The sequence below is a fragment of the Erythrolamprus reginae genome, chromosome 2 (assembly GCF_031021105.1).
Source record: "Erythrolamprus reginae isolate rEryReg1 chromosome 2, rEryReg1.hap1, whole genome shotgun sequence".
NCBI classification, from domain to species: Eukaryota; Metazoa; Chordata; class Lepidosauria; order Squamata; family Dipsadidae; genus Erythrolamprus; species Erythrolamprus reginae.
In genome coordinates, this window is record NC_091951.1 from 11,936,026 (window position 1) to 11,951,213 (window position 15,188).

The 15,188-nt window shown below is 57.9% G+C and overlaps 1 protein-coding gene across 1 annotated transcript in view; it reads right to left on the reverse strand.

The window, feature by feature from the left end:
- Positions 1–12,650, reverse strand: part of LOC139159727 (class I histocompatibility antigen, F10 alpha chain-like) — a 33,732-nt gene extending 21,082 nt beyond the window's left edge. The window contains exon 1 of the mRNA XM_070737085.1: positions 12,497–12,650. Within this exon, the coding sequence (XP_070593186.1) occupies positions 12,497–12,566 (70 nt within the window). The 5' untranslated portion in view covers positions 12,567–12,650. The remainder of the gene's footprint in view (positions 1–12,496) is intronic.
- Positions 12,651–15,188: the final 2,538 nt, after the last annotated feature.

Genomic DNA, 15,188 nt, shown 5'->3' on the forward strand with positions numbered 1-15,188 from the left:
GGAGGCAGTGGTTGAGGGGGCAGAGAGGTGGGGGGGCAGAGAGGTGGGGGGCAGAGAGGTGGGGGGCAGAGAGGTGGGGGGGCAGAGAGGTGGGGGGGCAGAGAGGTGGGGGGGCAGAGAGGTTGGGGAGAGAAAGGTTAGGGGGCAGAGAGGTTGGGGCAGAGAGGTTGGGGGGAGAGAGGTTAGGGGGGCAGAGAGGTTGGGGGGCAGAGAGGTGGGGGGGTAGAGAGGTTGGGGGGGCAGAGAGGTGGGGGGGAAAGAGGTTAGGGGGACAGAGAGGTGGGGGGGTATAGAGGTTGGGGGAGGTTGGGGGGAGAGAGGTTAGGGGGACAGAGAGGTTGGGGGGAGAGAGGTTAGGCGGACAGAGAGGTGGGGGGACAGAGAGGTGGGGGGACAGAGAGGTGGGGGTGTAGAGAGGTTAGGGGTAGAGAGTTTGGGGGGCAGAGAGGTTGGGGGCAGGGAGGTTGGGGGGCAGAGAGGTTGGGGAGAGAGGTGGGGGGCAGGGAGGTTGGGGGGCAGAGAGGTTAGTGGGGCAGAGAGGTTGGGGGGTAGAGAGGTTGGGGGGCAGAGAGGTGGGGGGTAGAGAGGTGGGGGGGCAGAGAGGTTGGGGGACAGAGAGGTTGGGGGACAGAGAGGTTGGGGGGGAGAGGTTAGGGGGACAGAGAGGTGGGGGTAGAGAGGTTGGGGGGGCAGAGAGGTTGGGGGGAGAGAGGTTAGGGGGACAGAGAGGTGCGGGGGTAGAGAGGTGGGGGATCGAGAGGTTAGGGGTAGAGAGTTTGGGGTGCAGAGAGGTTGGGGGGCAGAGAGGTTGGGGGCAGAGGTTGGGGGGCAGAGAGGTTGGGGGAGAGAGGTGGGGGGGCATTGAGGTTGGGGGGGCAGAGAGGTGGGGGGCAGAGAGGTGGGGGGCAGAGAGGTTGGGGGGCAGAGAGGTTGGGGGGAGAGAGGTTAGGGGGCAGAGAGGTTGGGGGGGCAGAGAGGTGGGAGGGTAGAGAGGTTGGGGGGGCAGAGAGGTTGGGGGGAAAGAGGTTAGGGGGACAGAGAGGTGGGGGGTAGAGAGGTTGGGGGACAGAGAGGTTGGGGGGAGAGAGGTTAGGGGGACAGAGAGGTGTGGGGTAGAGAGGTTCGGGGGCAGAGAGGTTTGGGGGGAGAGGGGTTAGGGGGACAGAGAGGTGGGGGGGTAGAGAGGTGGGGGGGACAGAGAGGTGGGGGGGAGAGAGGTTAGGGGGACAGAGAGGTGGGGTGATAGAGAGGTTGGGGGGGCAGAGAGGTTGGGGGGAGAGAGGTTAAAGGGGCAGAGAGGTTGGGGGGAGAGAGGTTAGGGGGACAGAGAGGTGCGGGGGTAGAGAGGTGGGGGATCGAGAGGTTAGGGGTAGAGAGATTGGGGTGCAGAGAGGTTGGGGGGCAGAGAGGTTGGGGGCAGAGGTTGGGGGGCAGAGAGGTTGGGGGAGAGAGGTGGGGGGGCATTGAGGTTGGGGGGGCAGAGAGGTGGGGGGCAGAGAGGTGGGGGGGCAGAGAGGTTGGGGGGCAGAGAGGTTGGGGGGAGAGAGGTTAGGGGGCAGAGAGGTTGGGGGGGCAGAGAGGTGGGAGGGTAGAGAGGTTGGGGGGGCAGAGAGGTTGGGGGGAAAGAGGTTAGGGGGACAGAGAGATGGGGGTAGAGAGGTTGGGGGACAGAGAGGTTGGGGGGAGAGAGGTTAGGGGGACAGAGAGGTGTGGGGTAGAGAGGTTCGGGGGCAGAGAGGTTTGGGGGGAGAGGGGTTAGGGGGACAGAGAGGTGGGGGGGGTAGAGAGGTGGGGGGGGACAGAGAGGTGGGGGGGGAGAGAGGTTAGGGGGACAGAGAGGTGGGGGGATAGAGAGGTTGGGGGGCAGAGAGGTTGGGGGGAGAGAGGTTAGGGGGACAGAGAGGTGGGGGGCAGAGAGGTTGGGGGAGGTTGGGGGGAGAGAGGTTAGGGGGACAGAGAGGTTGGGGGGAGAGAGGTTAGGCGGACAGAGAGGTGGGGGGACAGAGAGGTGGGGGGACAGAGAGGTGGGGGGGTAGAGAGGTTAGGGGTAGAGAGTTTGGGGGGCAGAGAGTTTGGGGGGCAGAGAGGTTGGGGGCAGAGAGGTTGGGGGGCAGAGAGGTTGGGGAGAGAGGTGGGGGGCAGGGAGGTTGGGGGGCAGAGAGGTTAGTGGGGCAGAGAGGTTGGGGGGTAGAGAGGTTGGGGGGCAGAGAGGTGGGGTGGTAGAGAGGTTGGGGGGCAGAGAGGTTGGGGGACAGAGAGGTTGGGGGACAGAGAGGTTGGGGGGGAGAGGTTAGGGGGACAGAGAGGTGGGGGGTAGAGAGGTTGGGGGGGCAGAGAGGTTGGGGGGAGAGAGGTTAGGGGGACAGAGAGGTGCGGGGGTAGAGAGGTGGGGGATCGAGAGGTTAGGGGTAGAGAGTTTGGGGTGCAGAGAGGTTGGGGGGCAGAGAGGTTGGGGGCAGAGGTTGGGGGGCAGAGAGGTTGGGGGAGAGAGGTGGGGGGGCATTGAGGTTGGGGGGGCAGAGAGGTGGGGGGCAGAGAGGTGGGGGGGCAGAGAGGTTGGGGGGAGAAAGGTTAGGGGGCAGAGAGGTTGGGGGGCAGAGAGGTTGGGGGGAGAGAGGTTAGGGGGCAGAGAGGTTGGGGGGGCAGAGAGGTGGGAGGGTAGAGAGGTTGGGGGGGCAGAGAGGTTGGGGGGAAAGAGGTTAGGGGGACAGAGAGGTGGGGGGTAGAGAGGTTGGGGGACAGAGAGGTTGGGGGGAGAGAGGTTAGGGGGACAGAGAGGTGTGGGGTAGAGAGGTTCGGGGGCAGAGAGGTTTGGGGGGAGAGGGGTTAGGGGGACAGAGAGGTGGGGGGGTAGAGAGGTGGGGGGGACAGAGAGGTGGGGGGGAGAGAGGTTAGGGGGACAGAGAGGTGGGGGGATAGAGAGGTTGGGGGGGCAGAGAGGTTGGGGGGAGAGAGGTTAGGGGGACAGAGAGGTGGGGGGGACAGAGAGGTTGGGGGAAAGAGGTTAGGGGGACAGAGAGGTGGGGGGTAGAGAGGTTGGGGGGACAGAGAGGTTGGGGGGGACAGAGAGGTTGGGGGGACAGAGAGGTTGGGGGGAGAGAGAGGTTGGGGGGATAGAGAGGTTGGGGGGGCAGAGAGGTTGGGGGGAGAGAGGTTGGGGGGACAGAGAGGTTAGGGGGACAGAGAGGTGGGGGGCAGAGAGGTTGGGGGGACAGAGAGGTTGGGGGGACAGAGAGGTTGGGGGGACAGAGAGGTTGGGGGGAGAGAGGTTAGGGGGGCAGAGAGGTGGGGGGCAGAGAGGTTGGGGGGACAGAGAGGTTGGGGGGACAGAGAGGTTGGGGGGACAGAGAGGTTGGGGGAAAGAGGTTAGGGGGACAGAGAGGTGGGGGGTAGAGAGGTTGGGGTGGCATAGAGCTGGGGGGGTAGAGAGGTTGAGGGGGCAGAGAGGTTGGGGGACAGAGAGGTTGGGGGGAGAGAGGTTAGGGGGGCAGAGAGGTGGGGGGCAGAGAGGTTGGGGGGACAGAGAGGTTGGGGGGACAGAGAGGTTGGGGGGACAGAGAGGTTGGGGGAAAGAGGTTAGGGGGACAGAGAGGTGGGGGGTAGAGAGGTTGGGGTGGCATAGAGGTGGGGGGGAGAGAGGTTGGGGGGACAGAGAGGTTAGGGGGACAGAGAGGTGGGGGCAGAGAGGTTGGGGGGGCAGAGAGGTGGGGGGCAGAGAGGTTGGGGGGACAGAGAGGTTGGGGGGACAGAGAGGTTGGGGGGACAGAGAGGTTGGGGGGACAGAGAGGTTGGGGGGAGAGAGGTTAGGGGGGCAGAGAGGTGGGGGGCAGAGAGGTTGGGGGGACAGAGAGGTTAGGGGGACAGAGAGGTGTGGGGTAGAGAGATTCGGGGGCAGAGAGGTTTGGGGGGAGAGGGGTTAGGGGGACAGAGAGGTGGGGGGGTAGAGAGGTGGGGGGGACAGAGAGGTGGGGGGGAGAGAGGTTAGGGGGACAGAGAGGTGGGGGGATAGAGAGGTTGGGGGGGCAGAGAGGTTGGGGGGAGAGAGGTTAGGGGGACAGAGAGGTGGGGGGCAGAGAGGTTGGGGGAGGTTGGGGGGAGAGAGGTTAGGGGGACAGAGAGGTTGGGGGGAGAGAGGTTAGGCGGACAGAGAGGTGGGGGGACAGAGAGGTGGGGGGACAGAGAGGTGGGGGGGGGTGGAGAGGTTAGGGGTAGAGAGTTTGGGGGGCAGAGAGTTTGGGGGGCAGAGAGGTTGGGGGCAGAGAGGTTGGGGGGCAGAGAGGTTGGGGAGAGAGGTGGGGGGCAGGGAGGTTGGGGGGCAGAGAGGTTAGTGGGGCAGAGAGGTTGGGGGGTAGAGAGGTTGGGGGGCAGAGAGGTGGGGGGGTAGAGAGGTTGGGGGGCAGAGAGGTTGGGGGACAGAGAGGTTGGGGGACAGAGAGGTTGGGGGGGAGAGGTTAGGGGGACAGAGAGGTGGGGGGTAGAGAGGTTGGGGGGGCAGAGAGGTTGGGGGGAGAGAGGTTAGGGGGACAGAGAGGTGCGGGGGTAGAGAGGTGGGGGATCGAGAGGTTAGGGGTAGAGAGTTTGGGGTGCAGAGAGGTTGGGGGGCAGAGAGGTTGGGGGCAGAGGTTGGGGGGCAGAGAGGTTGGGGGAGAGAGGTGGGGGGGCATTGAGGTTGGGGGGGCAGAGAGGTGGGGGGCAGAGAGGTTGGGGGGGAGAAAGGTTAGGGGGCAGAGAGGTTGGGGGGCAGAGAGGTTGGGGGGAGAGAGGTTAGGGGGCAGAGAGGTTGGGGGGGCAGAGAGGTGGGAGGGTAGAGAGGTTGGGGGGGCAGAGAGGTTGGGGGGAAAGAGGTTAGGGGGACAGAGAGGTGGGGGGTAGAGAGGTTGGGGGACAGAGAGGTTGGGGGGAGAGAGGTTAGGGGGACAGAGAGGTGTGGGGTAGAGAGGTTCGGGGGCAGAGAGGTTTGGGGGGAGAGGGGTTAGGGGGACAGAGAGGTGGGGGGGGTAGAGAGGTGGGGGGGACAGAGAGGTGGGGGGGGAGAGAGGTTAGGGGGACAGAGAGGTGGGGGGATAGAGAGGTTGGGGGGGCAGAGAGGTTGGGGGGAGAGAGGTTAGGGGGACAGAGAGGTGGGGGGTAGAGAGGTTGGGGGGACAGAGAGGTTGGGGGGACAGAGAGGTTGGGGGGACAGAGAGGTTGGGGGGACAGAGAGGTTGGGGGGACAGAGAGGTTGGGGGGACAGAGAGGTTGGGGGGATAGAGAGGTTGGGGGGGCAGAGAGGTTGGGGGGAGAGAGGTTGGGGGGACAGAGAGGTTAGGGGGACAGAGAGGTGGGGGGCAGAGAGGTTGGGGGGACAGAGAGGTTGGGGGGACAGAGAGGTTGGGGGGACAGAGAGGTTGGGGGGAGAGAGGTTAGGGGGGCAGAGAGGTGGGGGGCAGAGAGGTTGGGGGGGACAGAGAGGTTGGGGGGACAGAGAGGTTGGGGGGACAGAGAGGTTGGGGGAAAGAGGTTAGGGGGACAGAGAGGTGGGGGGTAGAGAGGTTGGGGTGGCATAGAGCTGGGGGGGAGAGAGGTTGGGGGGACAGAGAGGTTAGGGGGACAGAGAGGTGGGGGCAGAGAGGTTGGGGGGGCAGAGAGGTGGGGGGCAGAGAGGTTGGGGGGACAGAGAGGTTGGGGGGACAGAGAGGTTGGGGGGACAGAGAGGTTGGGGGGGACAGAGAGGTTGGGGGGAGAGAGGTTAGGGGGGCAGAGAGGTGGGGGGCAGAGAGGTTGGGGGGACAGAGAGGTTGGGGGGACAGAGAGGTTGGGGGAAAGAGGTTAGGGGGACAGAGAGGTGGGGGGTAGAGAGGTTGGGGGGACAGAGAGGTTGGGGGGACAGAGAGGTTGGGGGGACAGAGAGGTTGGGGGGACAGAGAGGTTGGGGGGGAGAGAGAGGTTGGGGGGATAGAGAGGTTGGGGGGGCAGAGAGGTTGGGGGGGAGAGAGGTTGGGGGGACAGAGAGGTTAAGGGGACAGAGAGGTGGGGGGCAGAGAGGTTGGGGGGACAGAGAGGTTGGGGGGACAGAGAGGTTGGGGGGACAGAGAGGTTGGGGGGAGAGAGGTTAGGGGGGCAGAGAGGTGGGGGGCAGAGAGGTTGGGGGGACAGAGAGGTTGGGGGGACAGAGAGGTTGGGGGGACAGAGAGGTTGGGGGAAAGAGGTTAGGGGGACAGAGAGGTGGGGGGTAGAGAGGTTGGGGTGGCATAGAGGTGGGGGGGGTAGAGAGGTTGAGGGGGCAGAGAGGTTGGGGGACAGAGAGGTTGGGGGGAGAGAGGTGGGTGGCAGAGAGGTTGGGGGGACAGAGAGGTTGGGGGGACAGAAAGGTTGGGGGGACAGAGAGGTTGGGGGGACAGAGAGGTTGGGGGAAAGAGGTTAGGGGGACAGAGAGGTGGGGGGTAGAGAGGTTGGGGGTGGCATAGAGGTTAGGGGGACAGAGAGGTGGGGGGTTAGAGAGGTTGGGGGGAGAGAGGTTAGGGGGACAGAGAGGTTAGGGGGCAGAGAGGTGGGGGGCAGAGAGGTTGGGGGGACAGAGAGGTTGGGGGGACAGAGAGGTTGGGGGGACAGAGAGGTTGGGGGAAAGAGGTTAGGGGGACAGAGAGGTGGGGGGGAGAGAGGTTGGGGGGACAGAGAGGTTAGGGGGACAGAGAGGTGGGGGCAGAGAGGTTGGGGGGGCAGAGAGGTGGGGGGCAGAGAGGTTGGGGGGACAGAGAGGTTGGGGGGACAGAGAGGTTGGGGGGAGAGAGAGGTTGGGGGGACAGAGAGGTTGGGGGAGAGAGGTTGGGGTGGCATAGAGGTGGGGGGGGAGAGAGGTTAGGGGGACAGAGAGGTGGGGGGATAGAGAGGTTGGGGGGGCAGAGAGGTTGGGGGGAGAGAGGTTAGGGGGACAGAGAGGTGGGGGGTAGAGAGGTTGGGGGGACAGAGAGGTTGGGGGGACAGAGAGGTTGGGGGGACAGAGAGGTTGGGGGGAGAGAGAGGTTGGGGGGATAGAGAGGTTGGGGGGGCAGAGAGGTTGGGGGGAGAGAGGTTGGGGGGACAGAGAGGTTAGGGGGACAGAGAGGTGGGGGGCAGAGAGGTTGGGGGGACAGAGAGGTTGGGGGGACAGAGGTTGGGGGGACAGAGAGGTTGGGGGGAGAGAGGTTAGGGGGGCAGAGAGGTGGGGGGACAGAGAGGTTGGGGGGACAGAGAGGTTGGGGGGACAGAGAGGTTGGGGGAAAGAGGTTAGGGGGGACAGAGAGGTGGGGGGGTAGAGAGGTTGGGGTGGCATAGAGCTGGGGGGGAGAGAGGTTGGGGGGACAGAGAGGTTAGGGGGACAGAGAGGTGGGGGGCAGAGAGGTTGGGGGGGCAGAGAGGTGGGGGGCAGAGAGGTTGGGGGGACAGAGAGGTTGGGGGGACAGAGAGGTTGGGGGGACAGAGAGGTTGGGGGGACAGAGAGGTTGGGGGGAGAGAGGTTGGGGGGACAGAGAGGTTAGGGGGACAGAGAGGTGGGGGGCAGAGAGGTTGGGGGGACAGAGAGGTTGGGGGGACAGAGAGGTTGGGGGGAGAGAGGTTAGGGGGGCAGAGAGGTGGGGGGCAGAGAGGTTGGGGGGACAGAGAGGTTGGGGGGACAGAGAGGTTGGGGGGACAGAGAGGTTGGGGGAAAGAGGTTAGGGGGACAGAGAGGTGGGGGGTAGAGAGGTTGGGGGGACAGAGAGGTTGGGGGGACAGAGAGGTTGGGGGGACAGAGAGGTTGGGGGGACAGAGAGGTTGGGGGGAGAGAGAGGTTGGGGGGATAGAGAGGTTGGGGGGGCAGAGAGGTTGGGGGGAGAGAGGTTGGGGGGACAGAGAGGTTAGGGGGACAGAGAGGTGGGGGGCAGAGAGGTTGGGGGGACAGAGAGGTTGGGGGGACAGAGAGGTTGGGGGGACAGAGAGGTTGGGGGGAGAGAGGTTAGGGGGGCAGAGAGGTGGGGGGCAGAGAGGTTGGGGGGACAGAGAGGTTGGGGGGACAGAGAGGTTGGGGGGACAGAGAGGTTGGGGGAAAGAGGTTAGGGGGACAGAGAGGTGGGGGGTAGAGAGGTTGGGGTGGCATAGAGGTGGGGGGGGTAGAGAGGTTGAGGGGGCAGAGAGGTTGGGGGACAGAGAGGTTGGGGGGACAGAGAGGTTGGGGGGACAGAGAGGTTGGGGGGAGAGAGGTTAGGGGGGCAGAGAGGTGGGGGGCAGAGAGGTTGGGGGGACAGAGAGGTTGGGGGGACAGAGAGGTTGGGGGGACAGAGAGGTTGGGGGAAAGAGGTTAGGGGGACAGAGAGGTGGGGGGTAGAGAGGTTGGGGTGGCATAGAGGTGGGGGGGAGAGAGGTTGGGGGGACAGAGAGGTTGGGGGAAAGAGGTTAGGGGGACAGAGAGGTGGGGGGGTAGAGAGGTTGGGGTGGCATAGAGGTGGGGGGGGAGAGAGGTTGGGGGGGACAGAGAGGTTGGGGGGAGAGAGGTTAGGGGGGCAGAGAGGTGGGGGCAGAGAGGTTGGGGGGACAGAGAGGTTGGGGGGACAGAGAGGTTGGGGGGACAGAGAGGTTGGGGGAAAGAGGTTAGGGGGACAGAGAGGTGGGGGGTAGAGAGGTTGGGGTGGCATAGAGCTGGGGGGGGTAGAGAGGTTGAGGGGGCAGAGAGGTTGGGGGACAGAGAGGTTGGGGGGGAGAGAGGTTAGGGGGGCAGAGAGGTGGGGGGCAGAGAGGTTGGGGGGACAGAGAGGTTGGGGGGGACAGAGAGGTTGGGGGGACAGAGAGGTTGGGGGAAAGAGGTTAGGGGGACAGAGAGGTGGGGGGTAGAGAGGTTGGGGTGGCATAGAGGTGGGGGGGAGAGAGGTTGGGGGGACAGAGAGGTTAGGGGGACAGAGAGGTGGGGGCAGAGAGGTTGGGGGGGCAGAGAGGTGGGGGGCAGAGAGGTTGGGGGGACAGAGAGGTTGGGGGGACAGAGAGGTTGGGGGGACAGAGGTTGGGGGGGACAGAGAGGTTGGGGGGAGAGAGGTTAGGGGGACAGAGAGGTTGGGGAGACAGAGAGGTTGGGGGGACAGAGAGGTTGGGGGGACAGAGAGGTTGGGGGGAGAGAGGTTGGGGGGACAGAGAGGTTGGGGGGACAGAGAGGTTGGGGGGGCAGAGAGGTGGGGGGCAGAGAGGTTGGGGGGACAGAGAGGTTGGGGGGACAGAGAGGTTGGGGGGAGAGAGGTTGGGGGGACAGAGAGGTTGGGGGGACAGAGAGGTTGGGGGGACAGAGAGGTTGGGGGGACAGAGAGGTTAGGGGGACAGAGAGGTGGGGGCAGAGAGGTTGGGGGGACAGAGAGGTTGGGGGGACAGAGAGGTTGGGGGGGACAGAGAGGTTGGGGGGACAGAGAGGTTGGGGGGAGAGAGGTTAGGGGGACAGAGAGGTGGGGGGACAGAGAGGTTGGGGGGACAGAGAGGTTGGGGGGACAGAGAGGTTGGGGGGACAGAGAGGTTGGGGGGACAGAGAGGTTGGGGGGACAGAGAGGTTGGGGGCAGAGAGGTTGGGGGGCAGAGAGGAAGGGAAGGGAAAGCAGAGACAGAGAGAGAGCAGGATCCCCAAATATTATGTGCTTCCCTCCAATTGTTTCCCCCCTTCCAGCAGGGCCTCCCTCCACCCCCTCCCCCTTCTGCATTGCTCAGTCTCTGCCCCAAGGAGGCTGCAGGGGCCCCACAGGAAGAAGGGGGGCTCCATCCCCATCTGGTCCCCCCAAGAGAAAGAAAAAAACATTCTGACTTCAGTGAGGCCCAACATGGATTGTGAATATCTGCAGATTTGAAGGGGGGGGGGTTATAAAATAGGGGAAGGGAGGGGGGAATTGGGGGTGAGACCAGAGGCCGTGGGATCCTTACAGGAAACCCAAACTCTTTGCCTATGAGTTATGGGGAGGCAAAGGGGGGAGCATTTTCCCCCCCCGACTGGGAAATCCCCCCGTCCCAGAGTTCAGGCATCCAAACAGGACTTGGCTTTGAACCCAGGACTCAGTGGGGCTCAACCCCACACCTTGAGCCATGGAGGCCTAGTGGTTAGAATGCAGCATTGCAGGCCAATTCTGCCCATAGCCAGGAGTTCAATCCTGACCTGCTCAAGGTCGATTCCTTCAGGTAAAATGAGGACTCAGATTGTTGGGGCCAAAGGCTGAAATTTTGAAGAGCTTTGAGTGGGCTTAAAAACACCATGAAGTGGACTACAGGTCGTCCTCTACTTCCAAAAGTTCATTTAGTGACTGTTTAACGTTATGACATCAGTGAAAAAACTAACTGATGGTGATTTTTCACACATACGACCACTGTAGCCTCCCCATGTTCTTCACATCATCAATTCTATTTATCACGGTCACAGTGTCCTGGGGATCAAGTGATCTCCTTTTGCAACTTCTGACAACCACTCAATGGAGAAGCAGATTCACTTAAAAACCATGTTACTAGTTTAACAACTACAATGATTTCCTTAACAAATGTCATGAACTGAGGCAAAACGCACAAATTTGTCACTTAGCAACATAAATTCTGGGGTCAGTTATGGTTGCAAGTCGGGGACTAGCTATATAAGTCTAAGCGCTGGTGCTCTTGCTGTGGCACAGAAAACCTGTGATGATCCCAAGGGAGAATAAATGAAGAATCCCAGCCACCCAATTAGGGTCAGAAGCCATAATTCCCAGGTGCAACAAAGGCAACAGATTTATTCTGAATCTCAGTTTCTCTGACACTTTTCCTCTTTTGAAGCTGATCCTGAACTTTGTCAGCCAACTTGGGAGGACGGTGTGTATAGGAATAAGAATAAAATAGGATATAAAGTGGAACAGAATAGAATTCTTTATTGGACAAACAAGGAATTTGTCTCTGGTACAGAAGCTGTTGGTGATTTCAATTATCCACCTGCGACTTTCAAGTCTTAACTGAGAGTTTCTCTAACTCAGCCACTTGGGCTTCAGTGTGGACTACAACTCCCAGAATTCCCCTCACCCCAGAAACACCTGGGAAATCTCCAAGGCCCCTTTGTTGGTGTCTATTCTGAAAGCTCTTCAGGGCAAAAGTTCTTCCAGAGCACCAAAGATTTTAAAGGTCACTTTCAGGATCATTCATGGGACTTATTTGGGCAGAACCTGCGTCTACACAGGAAATAAACAGTCCCTCTGCCCATTCCCTCCAGTATGGTCTCCCGGTCCTTCCCAGTTCAAGGCAAAGGCCTGGGCCTCCTTCTTCCTGCTCCTCCCCACAATCCCAGGGGCTGCTCAGAGCTTTTGGGGATCCACAGATCCACTTCCAGCTCTGGGGAGATTTCAGAATCCAAATGGATCAGATTGGACCCTCCGTGATCCAGAACCCGCTTCTTTCCCTTGTGGGGCTGAGCAATGAGCAAGGCTGAAGTCTGCCTGAGAGGAGAAACGTGTGGATGTAACTCACAATCCTGAATCCTCCTCAAGTCAGAAATGGCAGGTGTGACTGTAACACAGGTTTCCATAGGTTTGGCATCCTCACAATCGTGAATGTGCCTCCGGTCAGGAAGGGCTGGTGAGTTTGGGCCTGTCTGTGTCCAAGCAAGCGGCTCATTTCATGGTCCCCACCCAGAGGTCTTCTCTCCTTTTACCTCCAAGCAGCTTATTTCATCCTTAAATTCCTGCTGACCTTTTAAAATGTCTTTTGAGAAGTTGCTATATTGATAACTTCTGATCGCAAACAGCCAGGAACACCCCACCTTCCCCATTACCAAAGAATAAATAATACATTGTAAACATTTTTTGATTCTGCAAACTGTCCCATACTGGGAGCTTCAGAAATGAGAGAAGGAACCACTTGGGAGGCAAATCTCTGCCTGTCCCCCCCAAAAGCTCTGGGGATATTGGGGTTCATTTCAGGACCAAGTGATGTGGGGGAGGGATCAGGAGAAAGTAACAATCAGGAAGGAGGAAGATTATTAAGAAGAGCTTTTCTCCAGACTCTTATCCTGCTGTATTCACAGGACAACTTTAACCCAGATCGATCCACTACACCAGCATCTGCCAAGACAGGGATCCGATTACAGAAACCATCCGGGTTCTTCCAGCACCAGAAACCCCAAAGAACCACACAAAGCCCCTCCCAATGCAGGAGAGAGGATCCAGGCGGAGGGGTCGGGCAAAGGCAGCCAGGAAATTCTTGATCTGATCTGATCACCTGCAAACGCCACTTTCCGACAACCTCCACTTTGGGGGAGAGCGCCCAGATAGACTTGACTGACCTCTGGAGGGGCCACCTCGTCCTGTTCCCAGAGGGGTCTCTCCTGGGGGCGGGTGGGGGCAGAGGCAACGGAATCCCCTCGAGGCCTCAACTCTTTGGGACCGAATCTCAAAGTGGCCAGAGGGGGGGGGGGGGAGCGGACCAGAAAGAGGACCGAAGCAGGATTCTATTTCTGGGAATCAACTTTTTTTAGGGGAGGAGAGAAAAAGGGGCCGGAACCCCCGAAGGCCCCAGAGGGACTCACCATCGCAGCTGTCCCGGAGGACGACGGCCAGCAGCACCAGAAGCCAGGAGGGCGCAGAGCGCAGAGCCATCCTGACCCGATCCTCAACCGCCACTCCGCTCTCCTGAAAAGTCGCAGGCAAACAAAGACTCGCCCCGTGTGACCAGCAACGCCACAACCCAGGAAAAGGCGGCGATTGGGCAAGCTCAGCCAGTAGAAAAAATGTATCTCCATGTCGTCACTGTTGCTAGGCAGACGTCCAGGCGCAACCGGCCAGAGATGAAAGCGAAAGTTCTATCTGGAAATCCCCTTCCAGGGTTCCGCCTCTTGGGGGGAGGGGCTGGGAAAAGCAAGTGGATTCTCTGGGCCTGTGTGGGGAGGGCGCAGGCGTGGGGGAGGGGGAGGGGAGACTCAGCAGTGGGGGATCAGGTGGAGCTGCCAAAAAGCAACGCTGTCTTGGTGTCTACAGAGGAGCAACAACATCAAAGAACCCGAGAAAGGATCATCCTGGTTTATCCTGCACTAGTGAGGCTCCTCTTTGCCTGCTGGTCCAGTTCTGGTCTCCACGATCCAAATAAGATGCTGAGACCCTGGAAAGAGTGCAGAGAGGAGCCACAAAGATGATGAAGGAAGGTTGAATGGGATGGAGAACCATTGAGAGAACTAGGGAGGCCCAGCCTGTCCAACAGAGGAATTTGGGGAAGGGGGTGTATGTGTCATAATAACTGTCTCCCAGCACTTGAGGGTCTTCCCCAGAGAAGAAGGGATGGACCTCTTCTCCAAAGCCCAAGGCAGCAGGACACGAAGCAACGGGTGGAAGTTTGTGAAAGAGAGATCCAACCCAGAAGGAAGGAGAAATTTCCTAACAGTGAGAACAGTCAATCAGTGGAATAACTGACATCCGGGAATTATGAGAGCTGCAACACTGGAAGTTTTCCAAAACAGACTGGAGAACTGTTAGACTGGGATGGTATTAGGTCTCCTGCCTGGATCTGAGGGTTGGACTAGCTGACCTCTGAGGTCCTTTCCAGACCTATGAGTCTGTTATTTACCTCAAAAGATCTTCGCTCTGCATAAAAATGCTCAAGGGGTTTTTTGTGGCATCTTCAAAGAGAATATATGTCTTTCTATGGAAAAATGTCAGAGGCATCAAATACAGTGTATAAATTCCCTATTTCCTTTTATTTTCTGGTGTAGCCATGAATCTTTAAGAAGCTTCAGACTCTTCTCTTTCCCCACCGTAAACTAAGACGGCTGCTGTGGCCTTTGTCGGTTCTTCTGGAGACTCCTTGGACTAAAAGAATAAATCCCTCTTCCAATTACTCTTGCTATTATGATTACCCAATTCAGTTGATTTTACCTTTCCTATACAGCCACCTTTCCACAGAGCATGTAGGAGGGGGGAGCGTAATAGCTCGAGAATATAAAACATGGAACGTAAAAGAATATAATTCTTTGAAAATCTTTCAAAACAGGAGAGTTTCAGCAAGGCCCTAAGAATTTCCAGAAACCCCGATGAGCTGGAGAATGGCGCCCCCTGCTGGTTTTCAGTTTTGAATTTTCTCCTCTCACTTAGCAAATAGGGGGAGGAAAAACCATCCCATCAGTCTCAAATTCTGTTGAAGCATTAAGCTATCCAGAAATTAATGAAGTTATGTAGAAACAAGCCAGAAACAGCTGGAATGAATCAGATTAGCTATCAGATTGTCTAAGCTCCCCTTTTCTTTGCCAGCTTCCTTGTGAGACAGACAGACAGACAAATGACAGACAGGTAATTCCTGGCAATGATGTTTTAAAAATTTATTTATTTTGTCCAATACACAATGAGGGTTTTAGTGGGTATCTATCCTAGTCTCCCTTAATTTCCAAACTCAGCAAAAACATGTGACATATATATATATATATATATATATATATATATATACACATATATATGACATGTGACATATATATATATATATATACACACACACACACACACAAATATATATACACACACACACACACACACATATACATACATATATATATATATATATATATATACAGTATATATATATATTCGTAGATTTTCATGGGTATATGTATGTAGATTGTTCTGAGTTCGGGTATTGCTCCGTGTAATATTTTGAGTTGTAAGCTTCGTGCTGCTGTAAATATAGTTTATAGTTTAAACTATATTTACAGCAGCACGAAGCTTACAACTTCAGCCTGATGATGGTGAATATGATTTCACCAAAGGAACGTCACAGCTCCTTTTTGCCTCTAGACCCAACCCAGGACCATTTCAAGGCAGTTAATTTATTTATAGCCGACAACTATATTCTGTATGTATAAAAACATTTGACACATATATATTGATACATGTATAAAAACATTTTATATATATATATATATATATATATATATATATATATATATATATATATATATATATGTATGTAGATTGTTCTGAGTTCGGGTTTTGCCCTGTGTAATATTTTAAGTGTCTATGCGACGTTTCGGTGAAATCACATTCACCACCATCAGGATGAAGTTTTAAGCTTTAAATATTTACAATTGTCTCCTACAATTGTCCAACATTAATCTGCAAGCATTGATGGGCTCCATTCCTCACACTGGAAATCAGGTACAACTTATTTCCTGCTTTTGGATACCACATTGATTTTGCAAACACTTTTTTCACCTATCAATTTTTTTCTTTATATTGTCA